The sequence below is a fragment of the Macrotis lagotis genome, chromosome 6, assembly GCF_037893015.1.
Source record: "Macrotis lagotis isolate mMagLag1 chromosome 6, bilby.v1.9.chrom.fasta, whole genome shotgun sequence".
Classification (NCBI taxonomy): domain Eukaryota; kingdom Metazoa; phylum Chordata; class Mammalia; order Peramelemorphia; family Peramelidae; genus Macrotis; species Macrotis lagotis.
The window spans coordinates 11,142,598-11,157,867 of NC_133663.1; the positions used below are offsets into that span (position 1 = coordinate 11,142,598).

General features: G+C 43.9%; 1 protein-coding gene across 2 annotated transcripts in view; it reads left to right on the top strand.

Moving 5' to 3' along the window:
- Positions 1 to 8,980: 8,980 nt before the first annotated feature.
- Positions 8,981 to 15,270, top strand: part of MAB21L4 (mab-21 like 4) — a 31,536-nt gene continuing 25,246 nt past the window's right edge. Inside the window, exons 1-2 of one of the 2 annotated variants that reach the window (XM_074190730.1) lie at positions 8,981 to 9,078; positions 11,848 to 12,441. In XM_074190730.1, the coding sequence (XP_074046831.1) occupies positions 11,940 to 12,441 (502 nt within the window). In that variant the 5' untranslated portion in view covers positions 8,981 to 9,078; positions 11,848 to 11,939. Of the gene's footprint in view, positions 9,079 to 11,829; positions 12,442 to 15,270 lie in introns of those variants that run through there. The other variant, XM_074190731.1, reaches the window with a different exon arrangement.

The window sequence follows — 15,270 nt, forward strand, 5'->3', positions numbered from 1 at the left end:
GGTCAGAGAGGGCAAGACAGATTCACTGTGTAGACATTAACTAGTCCATTCTAGGTGCCATGTGGTATGGGTTAGGAAGGATCTAGGAAAGAGGAATGGCAGGCAGATTGGAGTGAGATTTCTGTAAGCCTTGTCAAGCATATTGGGATCTTTGGTTAGTTGGGAGTAAAAGTTCAGGGTGGGGGGGACGGAAGGAGCGATCTAGCTGAGTCCGCATGGCCTTGATGGAGAGGTTGAACCCCCTTCCATTTTATGAACCCATCCTTATGGCCTTGCGGTCATCCCTTCACATGGAAGGTGGATATTTATCCTATTATCGACATTTCCATCCCTCTAATGATCCCGATCAGGGTGATACCACATTTGAGTTCAGACTCTTGGGGCAAACCCTGAAAGTCCTGGCAATAACTGTCTTCTGGCTCTGCCCAAAGCCTGGCTCCTCAGCTTCTCCTAGGCCAACTGCTGCCTCTGACCAATTGCCTGGAACTCTTTCAAAGATCTCATAAACCTGGCACTATAGGCAGCAAGCTCAGCAGGAGCTTTCTAGGAAGCATAAATTTCTCCAGATTGTAAACTCCTTGAAGGCAGGGACTATTTAGATTTTGTCTGTGTTGCCCCAATGCCTGACTCAATGGTTCCTGACATATAACAGGAGACTTAATGGTTATTCAATTGAATCAAAAATACCCTTACATGAGGAAACTAGCAATCAGAGGCAGGTGGGGGTGGCGTCCAGTTGAACTTTGGTTGGTGGGGTTTTTCCTTTATTAACTGAGGTGGGTAGTAGCCCTACTAGAAATAGTCAAAGTAAGTTTGGGAAAGAAACGGGTCAATATGGAGTCACAAAGCAGCCATCCTCAATCAAATGTCACTTGAAAGGAACAAAACATAATGGAGGGGAGTGGTCAGGGAAAGAATACCACTAATGATCACTGCTCCCAAATGGAATGGGCTACCTTGGAAGCTAATGGCTTCCCCTTCACTGGAGGTCTCCAAAGAAAGGCTGAAGGACTTGATGGGCATTCTTGTTCAGGTATGTGTGAGACTAGATGTCTGTGAAATCCAACAATAATCCTTAAGAAGAATAAGAAGGAGGAGGAGGAAGATGAGAAGAAAGAAGAAAGAAAGAAAGAAAGAAAGAAAGAAAGAAAGAAAGAAAGAAAGAAAGAAAGAAAGAAAGAAAGAAAGAAAAGAAAGAAAGAGAAAGAAAGAAAGAAAGAAAGAAAGAAAGAAAGAAAGAAAGAAAGAAAGAAAGAAAGAGAAATGGAAGGGAGGGAGGGAGGGAGGAAGGAAGGAAGGAAGGAAGGAAGGAAGGAAGGAAGGAAGGAAGGAAGGAAGGGGAAGAGGAGGAGGAGGAGGAGGAAGAGAGGGAGGAAGAAGGAGAAGCCACTTTTCTATAGAATGCTTTAGGGCGTGCAAAGTCCTTTACAAACATCATAGACACCCTGGGAAAAGAGTGCTGCTATTCCCATTTTGCAGATGAGGAAACTGAGATTGAGGTGAAGTAATTTGCTCAGGGTCACATAGCTAGTGAGTGTCTGAGGCTGGATTTGAACCAAGGTCCTCCTGATTGACTTCCCAAGATCCATGCTATCTCCTCAGCTTTTATCTCGTCTTTCACTGCCTTCTTCCTTTCCTCTCTCAGTGACCTTGGGGGTTCAGAACTCCCATGATCTTTAGAAGATATACCTCTGCAGAAGCCTGAAGCCCAGCCTGTGAGCCCCTAGAATTCCTGGTCTGCTAACAGAGGAGGTGAAATCATCTGAGGCCCCTTGTGGTAGAGTATATTTTCCTCCAAATTGTACTAACATTGGATAGGAGGCACCTAGCAGATGAGTAGAGACTCATCACCAGGAGACCTGCTATCCCTGCCTCTATAGAAGCAAAAAGAAAAGATGAAAATGGAGGCAGGGCAGAGAGATAGCCACAGGGCTCAATTGGGAAGAAGATCTTTGCTTTTGTTTCATCATAAACATTGATTTTAACTGAATCATTCAGGCCATAGCAGAGAAGGCGGAAACGAGGTTGTTTCGGTTTTATGTCCAGCCTAATCAGACAAAGGTGTGTCTGCTTCCTGCAGCAGGGCTAATGCAACTTGTACCTGGGACTCTCAGATGGCAGGAATGCAGGAGGGGCCAGAAGGGCAGCCCCCAGCTGGTAAGACCTGGGTTGAGGCACAGAATGGGGTTGTGGCAGATCAAATCAAGACAGATGCTCACCTCCTCTTCCTTCCCTTGGACCTGGAAGTATCACCATTATTGATATTCCAATTAATAATGAGAATTATGAATGATATCCCAATGAATAATTAGCAATGTTTCCTGCCTCTTGCAAAGTTACATAGAAATAATCCCATTTGAATTTTACAACAGTCCTGGCAAAGAAGTGCTACTATTATGGGGCTAGCCTATCTTAAGCATCAGGATCCAGTGCATGTTTTTTTTCAGTACTCCCAGGGGAGGACATCCTCTCCCCTGTGGGTGAGAACCTTCTTTTGTACATCTACCTCAGCCTCCAGACCTGATACATCTCCACAGCCTCACTGTCTTCTCTGGCAGGTCTAGTAAGTGAGAAGGGCGGAGAGGAATCATCTGCATGTCTAGCACCCGAGTTGGCTTGCCTATGGTGGAGTGGCCTATCCATAACTGATCCAGGGAATTTTTCAATACCCGAAGAAGCCTTGGAGGGCAGTAGATCTATGGCTGGATTTGGGAAAACGTGGGTTCAGATTCTGTCTCAGAGTCTAATTGGGGTAAAGCAAATTGTACAGTCTGTTTGAGTCTCAGTTATATGTATCTGCAAAATGAAGGGGGTGGAATCAATTATCTCTGAAATTCCTTCTAGCTCTAGATGTATGCTCCTATGAAATCAGTTTCCTGGACGTTACTACTGTTCTGCTATTTTTCAGGTGTCTGGCCAGGGACAGCCATCCATTAATGAACATCTATACAAGTCTACTCTCTATTGTTCAAATATAATTTGGAAGCAATGATTGAAATGATCTAGAATGAAATGGGAGTTTTAGATAAATAATTGCCTCCTCCTTTTAAAGTAAAGATTAAATGGAATTGGCCTAAACTACCTCAATAAATATGAATGTATTGACTTTAGTGGATTATGTGGGATAAGAGAGAATACTGGGCTTTGAGTTAAGCAAGATCTGGATTCAAATCCTCCCTTTGACACCAGTTATGTGAACCTTGGCAAGTCCACCTATCTGGATACTCTGCCAGCCAATCTTAAATGGTCACTGAGAGACCCAGATGAGATAGCTTATACCCAGTACTTTGTAGTCTTTAGAATGGGCTACAGAAAGGTCAGTGTCCCATCTGTGTCTCTTCACCCTGTGAGGAAGCATTATTATCACACTCATTTTTGCACATGAGAAAACTGATATTCTCAGAAGATGAGTGACTTGTACAAGAGCTGGTCCCTGAAGATTTCCCATTAGATTTTCCTAATTCAAGATCCAAGATTCCACCCATGATTGCCCTACAGAAAAGTCAAGGAAAGTCAATCCTTGCTTGGGATATATTCATATGGATGGAAGAACCATTATTTCCATAGAGCTCAGAATTAAGTTGGGTAAACTTATCATATGAGGTAGGGCCTGGCTTTAACCCCATTCTACAGACAAGAAAACCGAAGTTCACAGAGATTTGTCACATAGTCAATCAGAGGAAGGACTTAAACTTAGACCCATTATCTTTACCTCGATACCGCCATTCTTTTCTACATGATAGAGAATAGGTGGCATTCTCCCCTGGAATCATGGAACATCCTATTTCAGAGAAGTTAAAGCACAAATGACTTCCAATCTAAGAATAATGGAAAGAGTGGGCTACAGTGGGAATTCAAAGAAGCAGAGAGAAGGCCGTCATTGATTCATCGGGCCAGAAAAGGAAGTGAGGAACCACATAGCAAGATTGAAAGGCAACAAATGGATGATGAGACAAAGTCTGGAGATATAAAAAAAGATACAGGGAGTGAAGAGTGGTGAGATCTCAGAGGACCTGGTTTTGTATCATTCTCTGGATATATACAGCCTTGAGTAGTTACACCCTCTATACTTTCTGGCTCCAAGCCTTGTTAATCTAAGAAAGGGTTCATTGGTTGGCATGCAGAGCTGCTGCTCAGATCTGGTCTTCCATTGGCTCTTTGGAAAGGGTAGGTCTCCTGTCCTAGCCATTTTCAGATGAATTTTTCTTCTCCTGTCTCTATTTTTGTTATATTTTATTTATCTCCCTTCCCTCTGGAGAACTAGTAGAATTTTGCAGTAAATATAAGGAAATATTAAGTTTTGTCTCATCTTAATGGACTAGATCAGTTCTCTGGAGATGGCAAAGCACCCAGAAGGAGGAATCCACAAGCCCAAAAGAGGTAGCTTCCATTTCTCCCCTGTTTTTTTTTTTTCTTAGGACCTTTCTTCTGTCATCATCAACAACCTTGTTGGGCATTCTGGCAGATAAGAATTTGAATTCAATTTTCCTCTGAAAACTTTTAGAAGGACTTTGGAACTTCATGAAGGAGGTGCAGCTGGTTTAGCAAAGAGAACTTGTTAAATGGATGAGAAGATTCCATATGACATGGCTAGTCCCAGGGCAGAGATCACTGCTGATCCAAGGCATAGGAATGCCTCCTTGAAGGACATTGAAGGATGTCATTCAGTATGGGGTGGGGGAAGAAGGGTGAGAAGGGGAAGAGAGAGAAAGGGCCATTCCAAGCATTCTGAATAGGCTGAGCCAACACACTGACCCAGGAACATGTGGGCCATGCTAGACTAGAAGATGTATAGGGAAACATAAAAAGTTTGTGGGAAACCTTGAATGCTGAACTAAAAAGTCCGACTTCTATTTTGTGGGTATTAGAAAGCCACTAGCAAGTCCTGAGCAGAAGAGTTATAAGACCAGTCTTGTGGGGGCCAACATAGTATCATCCATTTAGAGCCAGAATGGAATTCTAGTTTAAAATCTTAGAAATCATCTAAGTCTTTCTATAATGAGGAAATTGGGGCCCAAGTCCTAATGAGCAGAACTGGGATGTGAAACCAGATTTTCTGACTCCATCTCTGAGGCCCTGAGCATAAGGAAGATTATTCTGACAATGGAGTGAGGAGTGAGTTAGAGAGGGAGGGAAAATGGAGGCAGGGAGACCTGGTAGGAGGTTACGCAATAGTCATGAATGTCTGAAGAGAGGGTTGGCAGCGAGAACAGACTGGACAGAATGCAAAGGAAAGACTTTGCAGAGGTCTTATAGGTCATTTAGATTTGGGACATGACTATCTGTGAGAGATGAGGTAGAGGGAAGAATGACAGAAAAGCCCAGGTTTGGCATCAGCATCCCTAGGTTCAGTCTCTTATTAGCAGTGTGACCTTGGACAAATTACTTCACTATTCTGACCCTCAATTTCCTCCTCCATAAAATGAAAAGGTAGTATTAGATAACCTCTTTGGTTCTATCTAGCTCTAAATCTTTGATTGAATGTATTTAATAATAGTTATCACCAAGGTTTTAAGTGGATAAATGATCATGCTACCAGACAGAAGAATGAAGTCAGATGTGGCTTGGGAGGAGGAGATTTCCATCAAAAACATTTTCTAATGAAAGATGTTGATTATTGCCCATAAATCCTGTCTGTTGTCTTTCCCCTCAGACTGAACTTCTTCAAGGCATGGACTGTCTTGGGCCTTTCTTTCTTTCTATCCCTGGAGCTTAGTACATTGCTTTTAACATATTAGTTGCTTGTTAATATTTACTGATGGACTGACTTCTCTGTGGATCTTTAAAATGGGGGAGATCAGACTGGATGGCATCCGATGTTCCTTCCAGCTTAAGATGCTATGAAAAACCAATTGAAAAATCCATTCAAGGTGTGAAATTCAACCAACTGTCCACTCCCTAAATTAACGTATTTAGGGTCTTAACTCTGGGAAGCTACCAGCTTTAGATGGTATGCACAATATTACTTGATTTTCATAATGGTGGACTGTCTGTGAGATCCTGAAATGAGCCCCATCCATCCCTACTCACCTCCTCATCCCCACCAATGCCCCAGTTCTCCTCTATGCTGTGCAACTGCCTTGGTTTATAATCCTTGTCCATAATGCCACAGTTTATTCCTGTACAAAGTCTACGAGCTGTCTGGCTCCTCAGCTTGACCATTTTCAATGAAGTCTTTAAGTGGTATTAGAGTTTAAAAGTCTTGGAAAATGTGAGGTCAGTGTTTAAGAAAGCGGATGGAGCAGTACAAATTTTGAATTTGTTGGGATGGTAGGTGCTGGCAACAAAGATGGGAAATGGGAATTGAATGGGACTCTGCTGGGAAAGTGGTAGGGATAAAAGAATTGAAATCCAGAAATGTTATATGACTGGTCCAAGGCCACAACATTAGTAAATGGCAGTCTGGAACCCAAAGGCAGCTCTTTTAAATCTCCTCCCATCCCAACTTCCCTACTTATATTCTTTCTAATATGGAGTGGTCATACTGACAGTTGTTTAAACTGCCTTTGGGATTTTGAGAACACAGCAGGAATCACTAAGCTTTCTTGGGGCCCTTAGAGCTAAGCAAGGAGAAAGGCAACTCACTGGTTACTTCCTTTATTTAAGGACTACAGAGTACTGGAGAGCCCACTGGGCAGGTGGGTGATCCAGTTTCTCATCTTAGCTCAGCTAAGTTCTAGGACCATGGACAGTCCCTTTAGAGCCTCACAGAATATTAGGGTCAGAAGGGACCTTAGCACTTTGTTCTAGTACAGAAATTCTTTCATGGGGTCCATGGACTTGGATGAAACAATGCATTTTATTTTCAGCAACCTTTGGTTTGCCTGGTAATTCTAGGTATTCCTGAAGCTAGGTAAGATGGAAGAATGGAAGAATGGAAGAATGGAAGAAGGAAGAATGGGTAAAAGGAAGGAATAAAGAATGAATGAAAGAAAAAATGGAAAAATGGAAGAAAGGAAGCATTACCCAAGCACCTACTCTGTGCCAGGTACTCTCTTTAGTACTTTAAATATATGATCTCATTCAATCCTCACAATATCCCTAGGAGTAGATGTTATCCCCATCTTAAAGTTGAGGAAATTGAGGCAAAAAAGTTAAGTGACTTGCCCAAGGTCACATAAGCACTCATTGTCCTTTAAGATCCTTTACAATTCCAGCCCCATAATTCTTGGTGGCCCCTTATGGTTTCTTTCAGCTCTAACATTTCGTGATCTCATATTTGTAGGGAAGTGAACAATTAAAAGATTCCTATTCTGTTTAGCAACAAGACAGAAGAGATCTGCTCCCACAGCTGTGTTGTTACAAGAAAAACAAATAGAATTAGTGATGTCAACTGATTTGGGATTGAACCCCATGGGAAGATGCTAAGTTGTCTTCAGTTTCATGTCTCTCCATGCCAGTTTCCATTTCTGGAACTGAGCCTTAGAGCTCTGTGTTTTCTCTTTGGTTTGCTGGTGAAAAGGCTTTTTGGGGGGTCAAGTCATTCTTTTCCAGGGCTAAGTGGTTTGCCAGTAATCTGACTTGACATGAATTATGATGCTTTTTTTAAAAAGGGGAGAAAAGTCACAAAGAGAAGCTGCCCCAGGGTTTTTTCCTGGGTAAGGAATCCCTTCCATTCTTCCCTGAGGAGTATTTATTTCCCTTTGTTAGTCCTTCCAAGTCTTAATTCTTCATTGAAAATATTCCATTACTATTGCTATCCCTTTATGGAAATTCCATTTTGGGGTCAACATTTAACAGCATCCATCTTGGGCCAATGTTCTACAGCATCTGTTGAAGGAATGAGGCCCCCACCCCTGCCTAAATAGAGAAGGGGGTGGTGAAGTGGGTAGGAACATTATCTTCAGGTGTATAAATGGCCATAAAAGAAAGATTAGCTTTGTTCTATTTGGTCCCTCAAGGGCTGACCCAGAAACTGTAGGTGCAAGTTGCAGAGAGCATCTGAACAAACTGGTTACCAATGAAGCCTGTTCCACAGTGCTTGGGGAAGGGGTGACTTCTCCCTCCTTGGAGGTCTTCAGGCAGACTAGAGGACTATTGTTGGGGGCGTTAGAATGGGGGTTGCTCTTGTGTAGAGGCTGGCTGGGCAGGCTGCCACAGCCCCTTCCGGCTCTCAAATTCTTTTTGGTCGATACCAAACCAGATTAAACCAGATGAAAACCAGGTCGTTGGGAAATGTTTACCAAGATAAATAAAAATACAATAAAGTAAAGCTAACATTTTAAAAATAAGTCAGTGTGTGGCCAGCAGAGATTCTTAGGTCTGTTTCTGTTAGACACCATTGGCCCAGATGACCTAACCCTTGAACAAAATTTTTCCTGACTCTCCACTCCCTTCTCTCATACCCAGCAGGTGTTTATAAGGTGTCTGATGAATGGAAAAGCATCCGTCATAGAGTTGAAATCTAGTCCCTTGAATTCACATCCTCAGTCTGCCTGCCCTTAACCAGGTGAGCATGAGCAAGCCTCAGTCTACCCCTCCGTCAGATGTGGTATTTTCATAAGCTAATCCTTAGGTCTGTTCCAACGTTAACCATCTAGGAAACATGAATGGAAACAGAGATTCTCTAGTCCAGCCCCTGCCTTCTGCTCAGGAAGATGATGGGAATCTTCAAAGGTTCCAAACCAAACCGAATGAACAAAGAAAACAACAGGTTGGGCTTCCACCATGAAGTTCTGAATCTTACATCCTGGGGAGGGGACTCTGGGAGGACACTGCACATCAGACCCAAGGAAGCTGAGATTTCCCATGAGGCAAATGCCCAACATGAACCTCTTTCCCTCCAAGACGGTCATCTGGGACAGAGGAAATGAAACCATGACTTCCCGTTGTGCAAAGGTCTCACAACCCTGGGCCTGAAGCCAAGCAGGACCAAGGGTCAAGTTTGGGCTCACACGCCTGCTCACATTTTCCCAACAGGCAGTTGGGTAGGTGGAAGGTTTATCTGCAGGTACAGAAGAGCCAGGCAGGGTCAGGGCTTTCTCTGGGTCATCTTTTCAGCTTCAACGAGGAAAGAAATTGTTGGAGCTGCTTCCTGAATTTGACTCCCAGTTCAAGTTGTCCTGTCCCTAGAGGAGGGTGAGTGCCACACATAGAGAACGTAAAATGAGGCCTAGCTCCCCTTATCTCGGTAAGCAACAGAGAGGAATTTCTAGATGTGATCCGGTTAGGAAACAAGATAATTTAAGCAAGTGTCAGAGGAGGAATTAGAATTCCTGTCTCTTTATCACAAGTCAGGTCTCCACATGGACCGTGCTATTCCAGCCACTGGAGAGATAACAAGGGTGAAATAAGTGATGTCCTTGCCTTGGGCGTTCATTTACTATCTCAAGTTTGCCACCATGTTTGAATAAGAGGACTTGGTGGTGGACAGAGGATTTGACCTGGAGTCGGGAAGAGTGGGTTCAAATTCAGCCATAAAATTCCTAGCTGCTTGACCCTGAGCGAGACATTTAACCGCTGCCTGCCTCAGTTTCCCCATATGTAAAATGATGATCATAGTACCTCCTATGGTGTTTGTGAGGATGAAATAAGAGAACTTTGGTAAAACCCTTCGCAAACCTTAAGTGGTTATATCAATGCTAGCTATTGCCTAGGGCAGAAAATTAGTTATGCTCCCGCTACCAAGTGAGATGGTTTAAGAGGGGGTCAAATGAAGAGAGCATGAGGATGAAGTCCATCGTCTTGACCTGCATAAAGAGTGAGTTCATGGGCTTAGAATGGCTTTGAGCAAGTCCCAGAGTAGTGAGGACAATAGCTGGGATTTCTATTGTGTTTTTAGATTTGCAAAACACTTTGCAAATCTTATCTCATTTGATCCTCTCAATAGCATGAGGAAGTGAGTACTATCATTAGCCTCATTTTACAGATGAAGAAACTGAGGCAGGCAGAGGTTAAGTGACTTCCCTAGAATCACAGGGCTACTAAGTGAGTGAACCTGGATTTGAACTCAAGCTCCTGAGGGAGGTAAGTCCAACCCTTGCTTCATCTCAATACCCAGCACCTCTCTGTGACTTAGTTTTTTCCCTCTGGAGACTAGAAATTATGCAATTCCTATACCCACTTTCAGAATAGTGACATCATAGCTGATGATGTTTGTCCTTCATTCTCGAAGACCATGGTATTAGGAAGGTGATGCCATGATGAGTACATGAATTGGATTTGAGTGAGGGGGTGCTGTACCAATTCTCACTTTCTCCTCCAGAGTCATCTGGGTCCAGTAGCCAGACAGGAATCAGGACAATTGGAAATGACCCTGGATGGGAGGCAATCAGGCTTAAGTGACTTGTCCAAGGTCACATAGCTATTAAGTAGCAAGTGTCTGAGGTTGGATTCGAACTCCTGCCCTCCTGACTCCAAGTTCAGTGCTCTATCCATTGCCTCACCCAGCAGCCTGGGAAGATAACAGGTCTATAGGATGCTTAGAATACTTCAGAGTTCTGGGTCAAGCCCAATTGTTACTGTGCCATCATTTTTTTTTAGGTTTTTTTTTTTTGCAAGGCAAACGGGGTTAAGTGGCTTCCCCAAGGCCACACAGCTAGGTAAGTATTAAGTGTCTGAGACTGGATTTGAACCCAGGTACTCCTGACTCCAGGGCCAGTGCTTTATCCACTACGCCATCTAGCTGCCCCTGTGCCATCATTTTTAAAGAGGGCAGAAGAAAATTATACTTGTCACTATTCTGTAGACTACATAGAAGATGAAAGCTCTCTATGGGTTAAATGAATCCCTCATCAAACACTGCTAAGCATTGAGAAGCAGTGTGGTCTAATGGATAGAGCACTGGGTCCGAGGTCAGGAAGACTTGGATTCTAATCCTTAGACCCAGTAGCTGAGTGGTCATGGGCAAGTCACTTAACTGAAGTCATTTACAAAATGAGGAGATTGAAGTGGATGACTTTCTAAGGTCTTTTCCAATTCTGAATGGAGAATTCTCAGATCCACCTCCTGCCTTTCCTGGCTTCCTTCAAGTCTTTTTTTTTTTTTTTAGATTTTTGCAAGGCAAATGGGGTTAAGTGACTTGCCCAAGGCCACACAGCTAGGTAATCATTAAGTGTCTGAGGTCAGATTCAAATTCAGGCCCTTCTGACTCCAAGGCTGGTGCTTTATCTGCTACGTCACCTAGCAGACCCTTCCTTCAAGTCTTAACCAAAACTCCACCTTCCTTAAGAAACCTTTCTCAGTCTCTCTTAATTTGAGTGTGCCGCCAAGGTTTGTATGTTGTTTGTACATAATTGTTTGCTCCTTGTCTCTCCCATTTGATTGGAAGCTCCTGGAGGGGAAGGACTGTTTTTGCCTCTATGTCCCCATCTTAGCCCCAGGGACTTAGTAGGCACTTACCAAATTCTTGTTGCCTTACCTTCCTGACTCCAAACCCAGAACCCCACCCACTCTGCCCCAGAAAGGGAGCTATCTGGGAAATCTGACCCCTATCCTTGAGTCTGGAGTTGTGGGTCCTCCCCTTTGGGTTCTTTTCCATTGCTGGACTCTTCTGCCCCGATATTACTGATGGAGTGTTTTCTCTGTGTTGTCCAGATGACAATAGGGAGTGGGGATGGCAAGGGTATTCTGGGACCACCACCACCCCCAGTTTGTTCTGAGATAATCAGTCCAATCCTCTCTTCTTTGGCCAGTCTTCCTGCCACTCATATCTCTAATTGTGACTTGTCTGACACACCGATTCCCTTCAAAGGTGCTGCCTTGGCCCCAGTTCAAGTATTTAATAGGGAAACACTGGGGCTTGTTGTCTCCCTGGTATTTCTCCTAGCTGAGTGCTGGGGGCTCCGCCCCATTGTACCTGCTCCTCACCCTGGTTCTTGGGAACTTTCCCCTCCCATTTGCATTTAGGCCCAGCCCCAAGAGAGAGAGCACAGTACAACCACCCGGCTCCAGCTGAACCATCACAAGAAGAGAGTAGTGTTGGCTGTGTCTCTGCAGCCATGGCAGTGAAGATCTCCCTGTGGCATCATTGCCTCCAAGCTATCCAGTCCCGGGAGACACCCAAAATCCAGGACTACCAGAGAGCGGAGAATGTCCTACTGACCGTTCTTGAGAGGGTCCAGGAACTGGACTCCAGGTTTCGGGTGGATTATTCTAGGGACTTGGAGGCCTTCCAGTTTGCCCTGCGTACTTCTGAAGATGACTTGACTATGGAAGTGCCCCTGTGGGTGGATTCTGATAGCCTTTTGGTCCAAGAAGCCATAGATGGTCAGCTTGAGGGAAGGGGGATTCAGGAAAATCTTCCCAACCCAATTTTCTACACTCTGGGGGTTCCTCGGGATGCAACTGGCTTAGAGAGATGGATGACTGAGGATGTCTTCAGTCCATCTGAGAGCAAGGACTGCCAAGGCCACATCCTGCCCAGCAAAATCCTCAGCAGGTTGAAGGACCTTCTTGTGGCCGCCATTGTCCACTGCAAGCATCACTGTCTCATCATGCCAGGTGATGTGTGTGATTATGTGATTGTGTGTGTGTGTGTGTGAATCTACAAAAATCAGGGGTGAGCTTCTCTGCCATTTCCATAGGACCCTAATCCTTGAGTTGGAAGGGGCTTTAGAAGATCTTCCAAACTTCTCATTTAATGGATTAGGAACCTTGAGATCTAGAGAGAAGTAAAGTAGCTTGCCTAGGTCGTACACAAGCGTCAGAGCCATGCTACAGTGCAAACTGCAGGGTTCTTTCCACTATCTTTCATTCCTTGAGTGTCCCTTTATCCTATATCTTCTCCCTCTAAGGGCTCTTGGGGGGTCAGAGCTGGTAGACCCCACCAATGAGGTTCAGTCATGAGCAGCATTATATTTGCAGGGAGCTAGGTAGCCCTGGAAAGGACTGACAGCATGGGCATTGATGGATAACCTAGAACACTAATAATGAACATGCCTTCAAGCCCACAAAGCCATTTATTTAGCTTTGCTTTGGAGTATGAGGTCACATCTCAGTCTAATCTGAGTGCCAAGCCCCTGAGACTGAGAAGGAGGCAGATGACCTGGGGAAAGCCTCTCTGACAAGGAGGGCTGCCAAAAGGAGAGGGGCTTTCTCTCCTCAGGAGGCCTTAAAAAGGCTATTTGACTGATTATGGGGAATTGGCTTTCTCCTTGAATTTTATAGGCTGGACAATATGGTCTCTGAGGTCCCTTCTGACTCTAGGGTTCTGGAATTTTGCTTCTTCATACCACAGTCTTTAGGATTAACCATAATAATGATGGGAATAATTGAGATCTTACTGTGGGTCATACAGTATGCCGTGAGACACAAAGACAAATGATGATTGTAAAAATATATCATATATAAAATATAATAAGAAGAACCCTATAGACATGATCCTAATTGATTCTAATCTCTGGGATAGAGCATCTCTCCAAATAAGAAGGCAGCCAGGGATCTTGCTTTCTGTTGTTGAAGGGAGTCCCAGATCATTCCAAATATCAAAGTCACCTCAGGTGGTTCAATATCTTTGGTTCTGGCCTTAGGGAAACAATGACGTGCACCAAAAGAGGTCAGTGGGGATGTGAGTAGGCCCTTAAGTGAGAGGGGAAAAGGAGTCATGTCACGAAGGAGAGAGAAACCAATTTTTGTTGTTTTTAATTGCCTTTTCTTTTTCAGTCATTTCTTCTTCCTCTCCTGTCCAACACCACTGAGCCTCTCATGAGCATATATAAGGAAAGTTGACATTCATATGTAGTCTCCACCTCTCTGACATATCTCCTGAAAGCTGTCAGAAATGTCAAGGACAAACAATGATTCTGTGATCCAGCGCAGGGTTCTTAATTTGGGGGACAAGAGTCAGAGAGCCTTGAGCTCAAGTTTGACCTCAGACACTTCCTAACCGTGTGGCTCTGTTTGTCTCAGTCTTCTCAACGATAAAATATGGATAATGACACCTACCTCCCAGGGGATCCAATGAGTTTATGTTTGTAAATGCTAAGTACGGCATCTGGATCATGCTAGGTGCTATATATCGATATCGATATCGATATGGGTATCATCTCTCTCTCTGTATAAGCTCTTATTCTCTTCCATGAATGGTTAATTACTTTTGATAACTTTATTTATTTATGACTGGCTTCCTTTGTTTTATTTCGACATTGAAAAGCAGGCTCTGAGAGAGGGTTCTTACATTTCACCAGACCACCAAACAAAACAGTAACAAGTCAAGAACTTCGGGCTCCAGGGCCCTGGTCTGGGAAAAAGTCTTGGGCAGTCATGATTAGAAAAGAACAAGGAAGGGGTAGGGGAAGGACAGGATTTGAAAGAGGAATTGTATTTCTCTTTCACGTTGGGAAATGACAGAGAGCAAAAGAGACCTCCAGTCCAGGGTTAATGATGGAAAACCAATGTTCCTATTACCAGTGGTCTCTAGAGGCTCATGGGTTTTTGCTGGGGATGATGCCAAGCTCTCTACCACATCCTGGACATCCACATTCTCAGAGAGGAATTTATTTCTCTCTTCTTTTCTCTTTGATCTTCAGTAAGCAACCACAAATCTGCACATGGTCAGGAAAAACAACTCTGCGGACTTGTCACCATTTGTCTTTCAGAATCCAATGTACAAATCACCGTGAAGTTTTATGAATCATCTAAGTCCTGAACTTCCTTCCTTGATGGTCAACTCATTTCATTGACTTGATTACAAACCTCTCCCACTTAGTGGTACCATTGGCTGCCGTGTGTTGCCAAGGAGAGACAAGTGTTTGGTGGGGAGGTGGAGCACTTTACCTGGCTTACGTCTGGCTTAACTATATAGGCTGTTGACAGAGTTTGCAGGAATAATATGAGCCAACATGATTATTGCCCTCCAAGGTTTATAGACATCATCTCCCTGGAGCCTCTGGACAGCCACAGTGAGGTCAGTCAACAATCATTTGTTAAGAGCTTAGTGTGGGCCAGGTCTGAGAGGAAGATACTCTGAATATTATCCCTGTTTTACTGAAGAGGTAACTGAGTGATTCAGACTCATATGGGAAGCAAGTAGCAGCCAAGTTAACCTTTGAACTCAGGTCCTTGGCCTCTGAATGGGGCAAGATTTATATGAAGGTCTGTCTTAACTCCAGGCCTAGTGCTTTCTCCACTACCCTATTCCACCCCTCTCTTTAAAAATGAAAGTTCTCTCCTCCACTTATTTTGAAGGCCATCTAGAAAGTTATCTCAGACCTTCCACCCTTGACCCATTGAATAAACAAATATAAAAGGGTTGGCTCCAAGGAGACAGGTCTGATGCAAGCCCACCTGTCTCAGGTGTAAGGTGTAAGGTAATGGCCACGTGAAGTACAA